We start from the raw sequence: 17118 nt of genomic DNA, 5'->3' as shown, positions 1-17118 counted from the left end.
AAAAAGACCAAAGTTTATTTACCCAGTTCAATCAAACGATCTACTCTAGGGGAGAGAGCAGCTCTCCAATTCACTATACTCAAAAAGTTGTTACAAGAGATTACAGATGAGTTACAAGAAAATAGCATTTGCCTTCATGTTCCCAAGAACAACCCTAAAAATTAACCTTATTTCTACCCAAGTATTTCCCAACCTCTTCAACCTTCAATATATGAATAACCCAAACCCAATGTGTAAACAAGTGTTTCCCAATTCCCTAATTCTCTTAGATAACTCCAAAGCTTTCCCAGAAAATCCTTGTCTTTCTAAGGTTTCCCATGAGAATAGCCAAAATCATATGCTATGTATTTAAACATTTACTCTCCCTTGTTGTTATAAGCTCTAAGATTGTCACCCTTTAAACACAACAAGGAGATACATATTTATAATAGGAAAAACCCAAGCCCAAAAACACAACTCATTAATTATTAGAATAAAATATTATAAATATCTTATAATATATTTTATATTAATTTAGACTATTTCTAAATTAATATATATCAAATATGTTAACATTAAATAACGGATCCGAAATTTGAACTGATCAAACTCGAAATCTGGGAACTGTCCAAACCGGACATTCTTGTTGTTTTTCGGCTTCTTGATTTTGGAAATCTCGAAACATGTTTTCCTGCTTTTCATCAACAAAGGTTGTAAGGCAATTTACAATAATCTCCACCTTGACTTTGAACCGTGTTGCATCCACTTGTTTCTAATTACCTTGTTGTGCCTAGGTAAGTTAACAAGCCTCCAAGTATGATTTTTCAACCACCCTTGACTCCACCTGTTTTCAAATGCCTCCCTGAAGGGTTTTCTTCTTTTATTTTGCAGTTCTTCAGCCACATTAAAACATAATATCCAAGGTTAGCATAACCGTTCCTTTGATATGCTACAATAACCCTCCTTACCTTATCATGAGTCAAATGATAATCAAAGATCTCTGTAAGCGTTCCCTCACTACTACTAGTATCCATAATAGGAAACTCCACCTCAAATTGGGTTTTCTCCGTTATAGTTTTTCCCAGGTTTCTCTCTTAGTTTTCACTATTCTCCCTCTAGAGAAATTCTTTACCAACCAAGTAAGCTTTTTATCTTCATATGTTCCCCAAAAAACTCAATAACAACTCAGTTGTAACATGCATTTTTATCCCTTGACTCCTGCAAAATTGATTATACTCCTCTGAAACTTTCTCAAGGAATTCATAACGCCATAAACCCAAACCACATAGTTCTTCCTTGTCATAAAAGCCTCCACTAGTTACTGATGAATGAATGACAATATTTGCACCTTTTAAAATATATAGACCACATATTTTAGAACCTTTGGAAATATTCACTTCATCATGCGAAATCTTCAACACTTCATATTCAACTCCAGTGCAATAGCCTAGAACATCAAACATACTTATAGATAACAAATTTCATTTAAGTTCTAGAACATATATCACATTGTGAAGAAGAAGATCACTATCATCAAACATTTCAAATTTAACCGTACCAATACCATGAACCTTGCAAGCCTTATTATCACCAAAGTGAACTACTCCACCTTGCACCATCTTTAAAGTTTCAAATTATTCTACTCTTGGACACATGTGATAAGAGCAACCTGATTCAATGACCCAACTATCTTTAATTTCCAAACCTGATACTACTAGTACAACGATATCCTCATAAATTTCCTCACCCAAGGCAACTGCAACTTGAACAGAATCTCTATTGACCTTTCTCTCGGGACAATCTCTTTTAAGGTGACCAATTTTATGACAATTAAAATATTTTACCATTGACTTGTCAGACATCTTTGATTTTGTTATCCCTTTACGTTTACCTCCTCCTCTTTACACATTTAAGTCTTCACCACTATCTTCAATCTTCAAATATTTCGACTTTAAAAATTCTTTAGATTTCACCGCCTCTGGAATTCATCCAAAGTAATAGTACCTTCCTTACCATAAAGAAAGGCATCCTTAAAGTGCTTAAAGGATTTAGGTAATGAACTCAACTAAAGCAAATTCTTGTCCTAATCATCAATCTTCACTTCAATATTCTCAAGATCATCAATAATCTTGTGAAATTCTCTAAGCTGCTCAACTATGGATTTGTTCTCCACCATTCGAAATGAATATAATTTTTGTTTCAGATACAACCTGTGAGCTAAAGACTTTGTCATATACGATGATTCAAGTTTTGCCCACATAGCAAGTGTAGTTTGCTCCCTGGCGACTTCTCTTAGAACTTTATTCCCGAGGCACAAGATAATGGCACTTCTGGTCTTATCCAACATCTCTGTATTTTGTACCTGTGTAAGTCATGCAAGCATCGATACATTTCTCTTGAATTAAAATTGCTTGCATCTTAATTTTCCAATACCCGCAGTCATTGTTACCGGAAAATTTCTCGATCTCCCTTCTAACCATGTTATTCACTTGTAAACAATACCTCTTTGCTCCATGCTCACTGCACCACTTTTTGTGAAGCTTGTTGTGAATTACGACAAAAGTCAATATCAATTTCTGAGGCAAAGAATAGTAACAACCAAAATAAATGGTCTACAGCAATAATAATTCGTACACAGATGATATAACAGAATAAGGCGAGAAAACAATGAAGGTTTGTTTACCCATTTTGATCAAATGATTTACTCTGGGAGAGAGAGAGAAACTCTCCAATTCACTATACTCAGAAAGTTATTATAAGAGATTACATAAGAGTTACAAGAAAATAGCCTTTGTCTTCACAGTCCCAAGAACAACCCTAAAGGCGCCCAAAAATTAACCCTATTTTGTACACAGGTGTTTCCCAACCTCTTCAAGCTTCAATATATGAATAATCCAAACTCAAGGTGTAAACAAGTGTTTCCCAATTCCCTTAGATAACTTCAAAGATTTCCCATAACCCTTGTCTTTTTAAGGTTTCCCTTGAGAATAGCCAAAACCCTATGTTATGCATTTAAACCCTTGCTTTCTCTTGTTGTTGTAAGCTCTAAGATTGTCACCTTTTCAACACAACAAGGAGATACATTTATAATAGCCAAAACTCAAGCACAAAAAACACAACTCATTAATTATTAGAATAAAATATTATAAATATCTTATAATATATTTTATATTAATTTATACTATTTTTAAATTAATATATATCCAATATTCTAACAATAAATAACGGATCCGCAAATCAAATCGGTCGAACCCGAAATTCGTGAACTGCCCAAACCGGACATTCTTGTTGTTTTTTCTACTTCTTGATTTTTGGCAATCTCGAAACATGTTTTATTTCTCTTAATCAACAAAGGTTTTAAGGCACATTTACAACATATCATTTCAAAAATATTTTTAAAACCTTGATTGTAGTTGTTTGCGATTTCGTGCCATTTTATTTTTGATGTTGCCTTGTGATCGTGATTTCTTCGTTGATTCATGATCGAGAATTCTTTGTTGATTCGTGATCTAGTGTTGCTTTGTGATCGTTCTTTGATTTGTGATTCGATGTTGCTTTGTAATCATGCTTTGGTTTTGCGATTGATTTTGCTTTGCGATTGCATTCCGTGTTTTCTTGTGCTTTGCAGTTTGTTTTGGGGTTTCTTTTTGCTCGGTGATTTCTCAATGAAGTTTGTGGATTGGTTTAGCAACTGTTTTGTGCATAATTGTGTTCAGCAATTGCTCGTGATTTGGCAATTGGTTTGGTGAGGTATTACTGGAATTATATATTTGTTACATGTTTTTTTGGGTTAATTATGTTTATGGTCCTCCTAAATATCTTAAATTTTGTTTTTAGTCGCTCAAAATATTTCCTTCAAAGAATAGTCCTCCTAAAAAATTTCGTCCACACTTTTGGTCTCTCCTGCAACTTAGCGATAGAATTAGTAACGATTTTAGCGACAATATATTACTTAGTGACTGAATTAGCGACGATTTTAGTATTATGGACCAAAAGTGTGGATGAAAATTTTTAGGAGGGCCATTATTTGAAGGAAATATTTTGAGGGACTAAAAATGAAATTTGAAAAATTTAGGAGGACCACAAACATATTTGACCCTTTATTTTAAAGAGAGAGATATTGTTGCACGTGATCAAGAGCTTTAGTTAAAACATGTTGTTATTTGTATCTTGACTATGGAAAGCGAAAGAAATTATTTTTGTGTCCGTTTTACCGATAAGAAATATTCTACTTGAAAATTTCAATTCAAAAATTATGTGAAGCAAAAGGGCTTATGGAGTCACCTAGACGATGTGTCAAACGTACCTACAGAGAAAGTTTCATTAGATGTGTGGGAAACCAAAGATGCTCAAATAATCACTTGGATCCTCAACACTATTAATCCTCAAATGATCATTAATTTGTGATCATTTTCAACTGCTCAAGAAATGTGGAATTATTTGAAGCGTATTTACAACTAAGACAATGCACCCAAACATTTTCAATAGGTGCTAGAGATAGCCAATTACAAACAAGGTAACTTATCTATTTAAGAATATCATTCTGGTTTTTTGAATCTGTAGACAGAAGACTATGGTATTATTCATGCTGATGTTCCCAAGATTTTTCTCGCGACTGTCCAAGAGGTTTACAAAACAAGTAGCCAAGATCAGTTTTCATGAAACTTCGCCCATAATTTGAAGTTGTCAGAGGTGCTTTGCTTAATAGAAATATTGTTCCTTCTTTGAATATATGTGTTGGAGAACTCTTAAGGGAGGAACAACGTCTCATTACTCAAGGAGACATGTCTACTGAAGCTATCGTTTCTAAGTCTGTTGTGGTTGCATATGCTGCTCAGAGTAGAAGTAAAGGTCGTGATATGAGATAAATTCAACGTTTCTCTTGCAAATAATTTGGAAATATTTCTCGTTATTGCAGCAAAAAAGTTCTGTAATTATTGCAAGCAACAAGGTCATATTATATATAATTGTCGCACACGTCCTCCACGACCAACACAATGTTCGATGCGGACATTTCATGCACCTACAAACTTAAATGTCTCCTCTACTCAGAGTCAGTATGATTCTTATCTATTTATTCATAGCACATCAATGAGAATTGTCTTACTTATTTTGTATGTTGATGATATGGTTATTATTGGTTTTGATAATGCTTCCATTCAGAAGCTTCAACAGGAGTTACAAGTGTCATTTCATATGCAAGATATTGGCAAACTGCATTATTTTCTTCGTCTTGAAGTTTATTCTACATCCAAGAGTATCTTCCTCCATCAACACAAGTATTCTACAAATTTGATTTCTATGGTTGGTCTCCAATCAACTAATCCGGTAGATACTCCCCTTGAGGTTAGTATTAAATATCATAGTGATGATGGTGATCTTTTGCTTGATCCCTTATTGTATCGACAACTTGTGGGTAGCCTTAATTACTTAACTATTTCTCGCTTTGACTTATTTTTATGTTAAGCAAGTAAGTCAATTCATGCATTATCCTCGTCATCTTCATTTGCATGGAGTTCAACGTATAATTCTCTACTTGAATGAAACCTCTCACCACAAATTATCCTCTCACGTCAAAATTTCTCTTCAATTGAGTGCTTATAGTGATGCTACTTGAGGAGGGTGTCACGATACTCCTCGATATATCACTAGTTGATGCTTGTTTCTTATTTTTTCATTGATCTCTTGGAAAAGTAAGAAGCAAGCAAAAGTTTCTAAATCTGAATATTTGAGCCATGTCTGCTGCTTGTTTAGAAATACTTTGGCTTCGTGGTCTTTTAAATAAACTTGGATTTCTTCAAGCAAGGCTAACTTCACGTTATCCTGACAATACAAGTGTCATCCAAATTGTTGCAAACCAGTTTTTTCACGAACGCACCAAACATATCGAAATCGATTGTCATTCAATATGTGATGCCTATGATGATCAACTAATATCACTTCCTCGTGTTAGCACTCAATTTCATATTGCAGATATTTTTACAAAGGCGATTCCTCGTCCACATCATCAGTTTCTTGTTAACAAATTGATGTTCATTGGCTATCTGCATCAATTTGAGGGGATGTTAATATGGAATGATTTCATATGATTTGATTCTCTTAATTGTATATTCTTATATTCCTAAAATAGACTAAAAAATCAAATAGAAAATATTTGTAATTAATTATTGTTAATGCTCATGTAATTATAATTAGAAGGAGTACAATGATGAGGAATACAAAATATGTAACAAAGAAGGCTATAATATATCATACAACAAGTGTGACTTTTTTTCATGGGCATTTTACATTCCTTCCAGGACCTCCATAATAAAAATAAGTCCCCCAAGCATTACTATTCCCCTGCCTAATATCATAACAACTTGAATGATCAGCCAACTCATGAATATTAGCTAGAGGAAGCAAGTTATTATCCCAATCAATCACTTGTAAGTTTCTAAAATAAGCAGCTTTTCTAAACCCTTCTTCTGCAAAGTGTCCACTCCCCATTTGAGTCCCAGTGTGGTAACCCTTAGAACGTGTATTCACAATCTCTCCACCAAACTGTACCATGCTTGCATGATTCCTCAAGTGACTAAACATGCTTGCTGGCCAATATCCAACTAACAGTCCTGAACCATATTCCAACCACCAGTGTCCATGCTTTGGATCCTGTTGTTCACAATCATTTCTCAGCATGCTTTCTATTGTAAGTTATAATATAAGCACTTATAGTACTATTCAATTTGGTCATAGAAAGGACCACTAGTGACACATTGACTAAAAGAGATTATTTTGAATATTTTGATTATTGAACATCATAGATCTATAGGTGAAAAATTCAGCTTTTGAGTATTTAGAAGCTGTTTACAGTAAGACCAGAATAAAAGTAAAGCGTGAATTATTGCTTTAATAAAGTAATAGAAAAGAACATAATTAAAGTAGACTCCATTAAGGTCCACTACTGAGAAATTCAATAAAGTCATATAAAAAATAAAGCAATAACATTGATATAACACAAGAAAATACTTTAGTTCATATAATCTTAATGCTCACCTTCCAAATCATTATGCCAATATCAAACTGTTTATTGTTATAAGCTGAAATGGGAGAGATTGCTGCTCCTATTGCGATTTTGTTGTTTGTTTGGATAAAACCTGAACATAGTAAGTTGTAGCATCCAGTTGTTTGATATGCATCTGTCTGTTGTTCAATAGCACATGTCTTTCAAATCAATGCACAAGAAGAAAAAAAAAGTTGCATAAGTTAATTACTATTACTAATACTTACAGTCCAATAAGTGAAGAACCTTGGATATTTGTCTCCATATAGTTCTGGACTTACCTGAGAAGAAAGATATAACCTATTATGAGAAGGAACAAATGCATTCCTAGTAACTAGATTATCTAGTATAAGCACTTATATGATAAGTATATATATGCTATGAGCACTTAATTAAGTGTTTGTTTTTGAAAACTCGGTATCTGAACTAAAGATCAACTAATATGAGGCCCAATTACAAGTCAGAGCAAAGTTTTGTATGGACTGGTCCAACACATAAATTGTTGGCATCGGGGGGATTTGAACCTGAGACTTATTAAATGAACATGAAAAGGAATAATTTAGGGAAAAAAGTGTAAGGACATGCCTGCCAACCAGCTTCTATGGTATTGAGATCATTACCAAAAGAGCCAGCAATAACCCATATTTGTGACAAACTAAATTCATATCCATTTGTTACTTGTGGTGTCCACACATTTATGTTTGCCTTTGCTCCAAAGTATTGGTTTCCATTTACAAAAAGAATTGCATGCTGCAATAAGATAAAAACTTGTCAAGAAATAGATATGTTGTAAATTTGCAATTTACATACATAGGCCTTTTTTAGGAGTTTTGCTTGAAAAATTCTAAATGATTGGCATCAAATAACCAATGTAGGTACAAGAAGAGCTTTCTCATCAAAATCATGATTTTGAATCTTTGATATTACTTTTTGGTACAAACAAACACAAGTGGTGGTGTCCTTTCACTGTCTCTTAAGCCAGTGCTGTTCTTTTCTTTCTGTCAAGGAAAATGTAGGTGGGGAATGAAATAAAGAAAGACTAATAGTGGATAATGAATAATGGTTAATTACATTTTGTGGATGATTAATGTAGGTTTTGCAAATTATTAATCATCTAAACACAATTAAAACGTAATTAACCATATATTTAAACTGCGTTCAGGAGGATCATCTTTGCGGATGTGCAACATGGGCTACAGCACAGGGTCTGGCCTCAGCGGTTCTCTAATATTATTTTCTAAATGCCTTAAACTTTGAGAATGAATTACCTCATGATCACTACTAGTTGAATCTTTCTTCACAGGTTTTGGCTTTCTTCCAAATCTTTGGATAGAACTTGCTCTAAGAATATCCTCTTCTGTTGTTCTTCTGATCGGAACCGTTCCTTCGGGACACGCTTCACCGGAATCAGCCCAAAGCTGAAACATCTCACTAACATTTTCTCCATTGTTTTTGTATCCCTTTGGCCTTTCTGGTGGATTCTGTAAACCTTAAACCTCTTAATTACTTCATGTTATCTCAAACTAATGCAAGTTCATTTTGTGTTTTTCTAAGTACATAGTTATTAAACTATTACCAATGGTCTATGCCCTTTAAGCTTAGGATGATCAAAAGCTAGTTGTTGATGAGATAAAACACAATCTATCAAATCACCATCTGGACTCTGCAGCAAAATGAGAAAGCAAGTTTATAGAAATAGGCTGAAAACAACTTACAGACATATCATAAGTCGTTGTACTTATATCGGTATATCGGTATATACATAAAAGAAAAATGCATGCCTGAATTGTTTTGACAGGAGGCTTATTGATTTTCTTGAGATGAGTTCTGATTCTGCTTAACTTGAGAAACTCTTGACTTGGTTTGAAAGTTTGGTTAGTCTTTGAGTGGTGAGTAGAATGTGAGACAATGGTGTGATGAGAAAGTGATGGTGTAATTGAAGTAAGAAGAAGTAGCAAAGAAACAAAAGCAGGTAGCATAGGTGGAATGTTTTGGGAAGTGGACAATATGAGAGAATGGTTTTGTGCAGATGGTTGTTTTGAGACAACATGGTGTTGTCTTTTAGTGTGGTGTTTGCTATGTCTTTTGCAGGAAACTGAGTATTCCTTCATGTCGATTCTGATTCTAAACAGAACAATTACCAAGAAAAGAGTGAGTGAGTGATTGAGAGAGAAAGAAAGAATAGTGGTTTGAATTTTATGATCCTACTCAACATATATAAAATAGAGTAAAGTGTGGGATTGTACTTTCTTGTTTCTTGCTGTCTTTAACTTGTGTTTTACTTTTACATGTCAATATTATAGATTAAACATAAATAAAGTTAAATGTTAATAAATAGTATCGCTGTAAATAACCTTTATGGATTAAGCACATATGTTTCTAATTGAAGTCTAAAATGACTATTCTTCCAACTACAAAAACCAATCATTTACCCAAGACCATTTGGGGGGTCTTTTTCAGCTTGACCAGAGATTCTAGGTTTGATTCCAGCCCTAGGCACGCAATAGAGGGCTTAGGCACGCAGTAGAGGTTATGGATTCAAATTCAGTCAGAGACATGCAGTAGTGTTAAATCTCTTAGATGATAATTTTTAATATATCAAAATGTTATTTTACAACATAGTATTATAAAGCTCTTGATTTTTTAGACTCGTTTATTGTTACTTTTTTCAACCATCAATCTTGGATCATCACTATTTAACATTCTTTATTTTGTTTCTAGTCATCTTTTAACCTTTATCAATGTCTATGCCGACACCTAAGTGATTGGCGCCCTAGATCGGCCACACTCAAAAACTCCATCACCACAAATCATTGCATGCGCCTTCACGAGTCGCTTTTAATCCAACATGTGAGCTCATTCCCGCCTCTACATGTATGTCACACGTGTTAAGGGTCAAATTGTGTTTATATTCAATAGTATTTTGTAGCACTTTTCACTTGGTTTTAGCGAAGTTTTATGACAAAACCCTAACTTTAGTATGGATATTTAACTTTTAGCTTATTCTTGTAAACTTCTTGTAGTTTAATCAATTTCAATTTATTTTGTAGGTTTTTCTTGCATGACTAAAGCTTTGGGCACTCAAAGACAAAAGAACAAGCTCAAAGATGCATTTTGGATGGATTTGTGCAAGTAGAAGCTCGCTTAGTGCACTAAAGCGCGCCTAGAGAAGATTATGGCAGAGGCAAGCTCGCTTAGCGCCTTTTTTTGGGCTAAGCAGGGTTTATGGCAGTTTAAGTTAAATATCTTCGTACCCGCGCTAAGCGCTCCCTGCTGGGGCTTAGTGCAGTCTGCTTTTTCAAACCCCAATAAACAGAGTTGTTCTAGATATTTTGGGGTTAGCTCTTCATTTTCTGATCAAAAACACTTGAGAAAATAGAGGAACTCAGAATCAATAACTTGGAGCATTAATCTTCGATTCTTCAACATTGATGCTTGTGAATCTTTCTCCTTTCCTTGTCAAACAAGCTACCATGTCAATGGATAACTAAACTTCTTTTGTATCAAGATTAGATGTAATCAATCTTCACTTGTATGTATTTCCGTTAATCTTTTGTGTGTGAATAACTTGATAATCAATATAGATGGTAATGTTTGCTTTTAATGAATATTTGTGGTTTACAAGATTGTGAAATACATCTTTTATGTCTTGATCTAAGTTTATTATCTACCAAAGTCCAATTCTAGACATGGAGTGGAATTTGATATTCAATTTGTATCGGTTCATAAATGTTATTTGTGTTGTTTAATAGGTTGAGATACCGTCGAGTAAACCATACGGTAAAAAATATAATACCATCATGGACACAACCAGTATAGATGAGCGAAATGTGGTTATATTGATTATAAATGAAGTTCACGTGCTTGATTAACTGAATACATGCAAAATAGGTTGATGAAATATAGTCTTGATATGCCTTTTAAAATATTAATCTTTCTAAACTTTACTCATTGCTACAAACTTTTATGAATGTTACTTTTACCAAAACCAAAACCAATCGAACCATAACTTAAAACATTGTAAACTATAGAGCGGCGGTAATATCACTTCAATCCCTGTGGATACGATAAAATAAATACCCACCGAGAAATATTCTCAACAACACGCGATGCTGTCTTGACATCTATTTTTTATGATCGAGTCATCATTTTTCCATTTGGCCCTCCTCATTCAGTCTGTGTGATCAAAATCGAATTCTAACATACTTCATTTCTAGGTATTTATTTTAAGTTTGGTTTTTATTCTGTTAGTTTTTCAACGCACCTTTTTTAATTGTCTTGTCAACGAAATAATTTATAAATTATGGTACACCTTCAACAATTACTAGTAAGAATTTGCACTGTCGATCTATTACAATTTGTGGTAATATTCCTAAGAATATTTAGATTATTGACTCTGGTGCTCCTAATCATATGACATTTCATTAAACATTATTATCCTCTTGTACTTCACCTTTGATGTTGGAACTGCAAATATTGACTTACAACTTTCATTCAAGTTACAATTTGTACTTCATGTTCCTACATTTTCTAACCATTTAATTTTCATCCATAAGCTTTCATATGATCAGAATTGTAAAGTAATATTTTTAATTCTTATTGTGTTTTCAGTACCTTGCCATAGGGGGGGTGGTTAGTGTTGCACCCCAAAATTTTCCCTCTCATTTTAAACCTATTAAGGCTTGAATATCATTCATTTGAATATCTCAATAGGTCATGATCAATGCAGTACTCATACATATCATTGGACTTCTAATTGCTAAGAGATCAAGATCTTGTAGTTTGAGCGCCTCACAAGGAGAATGATACTATACTCAACTAAGGCAAAGATTAAGCATCTCATCATCATGAAGTTATCTATTAAGACACAAGTTTGTCTATTTCCTCTTCTTCAAGAAGCATCAAAGAAAGGGTTTCATCTGAGTCTCAATTGATGATCTGTATGAAAAAAATATGTGATTGGGTCTCAATGTTTTAAGACATCCTCCTCGTACTCTCCAAGAAGCGAGGGTTTCATCATATGGGCATTTATGACCATTGTCTCAAGGATTAAATGCAAGGTCCAATTCATCTGGCTCAAATTAGGTTTTGGTCAAAGTCAACTATGGGTTGACTTTTTGACCAAAAAAAGATTTCTTGATATGAGATGAGGTGTCATCATGTGTATCATTGGCTATCTCAAAAGTATCAAGGGTTTAAAGATGGTAGAAGTCAAAGTTTAACTCATATGGTTCACAAAGTCAAAGTTTGACTTTTTGAGAAATTTGGACAACTATGAGCATGTCAAGCCAATTTCCATCATTACATGAGATTGAGTCAAGATTTATCAATAGAAATCAAGAAAATCACAAATTTGGTAAAATTAGGATTTTGAGAAAAATTCTAAGTACCAAATATCCATGGTCATATGCATGACTCACAAGATTCATATCTCATTCATCAACGAGCCAAAATGTGCAAACCAAGGCCTGAATGAAAGATCTTGCATTATACTACATGCTTGTAAAAGGATTTGATCCAAAAGAATCTTTTGATTGGAAGATATTGGAGGCCAAAGTCAAGAAATCATGCTAGTTGAGTTGGCAAAATGTTTGAAATTTTCACTAAGTGTTTAAGCTTAACAAGTGGTTGACTTTGAGCTTGATTATCTTGATGATCCAGGCATCAATTCAAGTTGTGATCAACATAAATAATGTATATTTTTTTCCTCCCTCTTTAATTTTACATCAAGAACTCTTCATTTGGTGGCCTAAGCAAAAAGTTATGTCCATGGAAATCAAGGAAGAAAAACACAGGCTTTTATTTCGCTAGTAATAAGAGACTAACTTTGAGCTGAAACTTCATGAAGTTCTAAACTCCAATTCAAGGTGTGTCGAACATAAAAGCTCGTCATTTTCCTTCCCTCTTTAAGGTGGTACCAATCGCATGGCATTTGGATTAAAGCTCGATGAGTTATGCTCCCACAAAGGTGGTTGCATGGCCATGCATAACAAAATGACAAATTGTTTAGAATGGTATGTTATGTCATTATTGTGAGCAAAAGGCGTCACCATCATGCAGCATGCACACATCATCATGCAATTACCTCATTTGGCTAAGCAATTATGCACTACGCATACATGGAAGAGAAATATAGCCAAATGTGTCGTCAAAACCTTGTAGGTGAAGTTTGCTCACTACACCTCATCAGTGGTGGTGACTCATCACCACTCTCTCACCTGACCATATATATTTCAATCTCCACAGCCAAATTAAAGGAAACACGCATCATTCCATCTTCTCACTCACCATCTTCAATCTTGCTTAAAATATCCATTCTCTTTTACACTCAACGCTAAAAAAGTTTGTTAGAAATCTAACAAACTCTAACTGAATCAAAGAGTTTCGTCATTTGAGCACACCCTCTTCATTCTTTTTGGATCCAAGCATTTAGCCTAAGCCACGCAAAAACGAGGTTTAAGAACCTTCAAGTTCAATAACTTCTCCATTATTGCATCTGAATTTCTTTTCAAGATCCTGAACCTCTTTCGTTTCCCTCTGCATTTTTGAAGGTTAAGGAAGCAACACAATAGAGTTTCTTCTATCTTTGCAAGGTTCAAGAGGGCAACGAACCATCCTTTCTTTAGGTATTCTTCCCAACCTTTTCACCTCCTCATGCTAGATTTTCATGTACATCTAGGGCATATTGAGTACATTTGAATTCCTTCCACGAAGCAGGCCATGTTTGAAGCATTTTCACGGAGTTTCATTTTTAGGGCATAACTTGCACACGTTTGTTCTTGACGATAAAGTTGTTGTTTGCAAAAAAACGTCATATCCGTGATCAAGGGCAATAACCGAGTGGAGTAGGCATAATGTTTATCATTTATATTGCATTGTGGCCACCTCCGCTGGTGGCCCTCTGTAACTCGGTGAGAGAACTGACTTTTTATTTTTTTTCTCAAACAATGTGTTACGGTGAGCAAGAGTCGCCACCGACTTTTATTTTGTCCAATTAGGAAAGGTATAAAAGTACAGGAAAGACCTTTTGAGAAAAAGAGTTCGGGGGGTAAGTTATGAAAAGGGAAGGTGTTAGCACCCTTTTCATCCGTAGTTATCTGCGGGCTCTTAGTTTGCTTAGCTCGTTTTATTTTGTTTGAAAAGCTTGAAAAAGAAAGTGTGTGTGTGTGTGTGTGTGTGTGTTTTGAGAAATAGTTTGATTTTGGAAATGTCTGAAGAGACAATGTTGAAAAACGGGGTGTGAAAAGTATTTTTAAATTGAGCAAGCAAACTAAGAGCTACTTATGTTTGGTCTTTCCTATACTTTCTACTTTCGTTTAAGGGATAAGACTAACCATACCATTTGTGGGTAGGTAGTCCTATCTATTGGATGTGCGGGTCATCGAAGGGTCATCGAATCGTCATAGGGGCTATCCATACCATGAAGAGGGTAGGAAGTCCTATGAGATATGAATAGTCATAAAGACAGCCAGTAAGGATACCTTAGCATTCGAAGGGACGATCATCATTTATCGAGGCAACATCGAGGGACGAGATCATTTTTATCGTAGGCAACATCGAAGGGACTATGATCTTTATTCCGTAGGGACTATGATGGTCTTGAATTGTAGGCAGCATATGCTAAGGTATCCCTACGCTCGAGGGACTTGACTATTATTCGAAGGCAACAGAAGAGGGGAAACCCTAAAGGTGAGTGTGTGAACAGTAAAAAAGGAGTGTGTTATTGTTATACCCCAAAATTTGCCCGCATCTTTTTTCAAGAAAATTTCAATCTAAAAATTAAGAGTTTCATATAATCTTGGATTTTCACATCCTGATTTATGAATACTTGATTTTTAGAATTTTTTCTTATACAGTATTTTGGCTTGCTGTTGAATTTATTCTTACGCAAACGCCAGTTACTGTTTATTGCTTCACACACGCTATTTATTTGATATTTGTTTACAGATAAATAGTACTGACACAATTGGTACAGAGTTAAATCTTTTGCAGGCGCAGAGTCCGGGATTCAGACTGTACTGGTAACAAGTAAATTATTATTAATTTTTGTTTCCCACTAACTTTTGTACTATATTCCATTATTTTCAAAATCTCTTTTCAAATCTCTTTTTCAAAAATCAAATCTTAACTTTATTCTACACATCTCTCTTTTTCCCAACACTATCATACACCTTCTTTCAAATCTTACTTCCACTCAAATTTTCCTTTTGTACGGAATCACTTCATTCCCCAACGTCTCTATCCCTCTTTTCATTCTATAAATACCTCTCATTTTTTTCATAAAATATCACATCAAATTCTAAATCATTTCTCAAATTTCTACTTCATATCCATTCTCTCTTCCTCCCCGGCAAAATGGCGAAGCGGTGGGAAACGTGTTTTCTTATGGTCATCACCGTTGTGGTGGTGATCATGTCCTTCTTCTGTCTACATAGTCCTGAAAAATGTGGACCTGCGATGGTTACACTCCCGATCATCTATTTTCTGTTGGTCATAGCATGGGTTATTAATCGTCATTCTTAAAGTTTGCCGTATCTCTTATTTTCTTAAATGTACCGTTTATTCGTCGTACTGTTCATTATAGTATGTAATGTTTGTACTGTCAGTATTAAATGTTGTACTATTTGTCATATTGTTGCTTAATTATTCAGATAATATTTTGTGTGTTTTCTGCCAGTCAAGTATTTATTTTTTCTGTGCATTAAATGATTTTCAGGGTTATTATCGGTAATTTTGCTCGCGTACAGAAAATATTAGTTATTTATTATGTCTGTTTTTTTTAACAAGTCATGTAAATAAACTTTCATCTTTCACATAAAACAAAAACAACAAAAAGAAAATTAACTTTGACTGTTGATTTTTCACTCTAACTGCTACATTCATGCCTGAATAGTCAGTTGACAGTCAAACTGCTGACAGTATAATTCTCCGTGTTTTGTACCATCAATCAAATCAAACTTTTGCATTTCAAAATTCCAAGATTTTTGTCCTAGAAGTCTTCTGAATATCACATGATTAGCAGAGACTCAGCACTGCACAAAAATCAGGTACGCTTAACTGTCTCCTACACAAACAGTCCCTGATTAGGGTTTATTGTTTTTTTTCAGGAGAAACAAGTTTTTGAGACCTCAAATGGATTTCATGGACCTCCATACATCTCAAAGTACCATCATACAAATTTTCAAACTTCAATTCACTCAGACGCACCGTCAGCAGCTCAAACAGTCAACAGACGACCCGTTTGACCAAAAAAGTCAACAGACAGTCAAAAATGAAATTTTTTGTCAACATCCATATTTTGTCAAAGGATTCATCATTTGATCATTGGATGATCATAATTCATCAAGGAAAGATCAAAAATCAACAAAACCCTAAGATTCAAAATTAGGGTTTTCTCCTAAAAAGTCAACTGAACTTTGAATGGTCATAACTCTCTCATCCTTCATCCAAAAAATTCAAACCAAAGCTCATTTTGAAGGAAATTCAATTATATTTCAAATGAAATTGGTCCCATGGTCATTAGGTTCACCATTTGAAAAATATGAACCAAGACATTACAGGTCATTTTCAAAGTCAACAAAAAGACACTTTTTTCAAAAGGATACACAAGGAGCATCAAATATCATTTTGACATGAGACCAAAGACATTGGTTAGAGGACTCTTTGAGGTTTCCAAAAAGTGCAAGATCTCCTTCGTATGACAAAAATTGAGGGATTTACACCTTGTTGAAGTTGGCTAAATTTTGAGAAAATGCATGAAACCAACATTGCTCAAAAATGTATTTTTTCCAAATGGGGCCAAGTTTTCAGGATCCAAACATCATTACCATGATATAATGGGCCTCCCACGACCAAGACAAAGCCCACACCATTTTATTCATTTTTTGGTTTAATTTTATCCTATTTTAAGATTAAATGGAAAATGAAAAATGGAAGGATAATGGATGGCTTAATTTCTAAGCATGACTCATCAAAGAACATTCAAAGCTCTGCCTCAAGAGGATAGTACAGCAGAAGAGAGTGGAAAAATCAAGCCATGGTTGCTTGAATTCAAAGCTACATATGATATAATATTCAAAAATTCAACAAAGCACTTA

At 34.4% G+C, this 17118-nt stretch overlaps 1 protein-coding gene across 1 annotated transcript in view; it reads right to left on the bottom strand.

Moving 5' to 3' along the window:
- Positions 1-6148: 6148 nt before the first annotated feature.
- LOC131658259 (protein neprosin-like) overlaps positions 6149-17118 on the bottom strand; it is a 39049-nt gene continuing 28079 nt past the window's right edge. Inside the window, exons 5-11 of the mRNA XM_058927572.1 lie at positions 8803-9225; positions 8598-8684; positions 8290-8502; positions 7607-7771; positions 7249-7302; positions 7015-7161; positions 6149-6630 (exon numbers count right to left, since the gene is read on the bottom strand). Coding sequence (XP_058783555.1) covers positions 6253-6630; positions 7015-7161; positions 7249-7302; positions 7607-7771; positions 8290-8502; positions 8598-8684; positions 8803-9225 — 1467 coding nt within the window. The 3' untranslated portion in view covers positions 6149-6252. The remainder of the gene's footprint in view (positions 6631-7014; positions 7162-7248; positions 7303-7606; positions 7772-8289; positions 8503-8597; positions 8685-8802; positions 9226-17118) is intronic.

This window comes from Vicia villosa, linkage group LG3 (genome assembly GCF_029867415.1).
Source record: "Vicia villosa cultivar HV-30 ecotype Madison, WI linkage group LG3, Vvil1.0, whole genome shotgun sequence".
NCBI lineage: Eukaryota > Viridiplantae > Streptophyta > Magnoliopsida > Fabales > Fabaceae > Vicia > Vicia villosa.
This window is presented reverse-complemented; position numbering and strand designations above follow the sequence as displayed.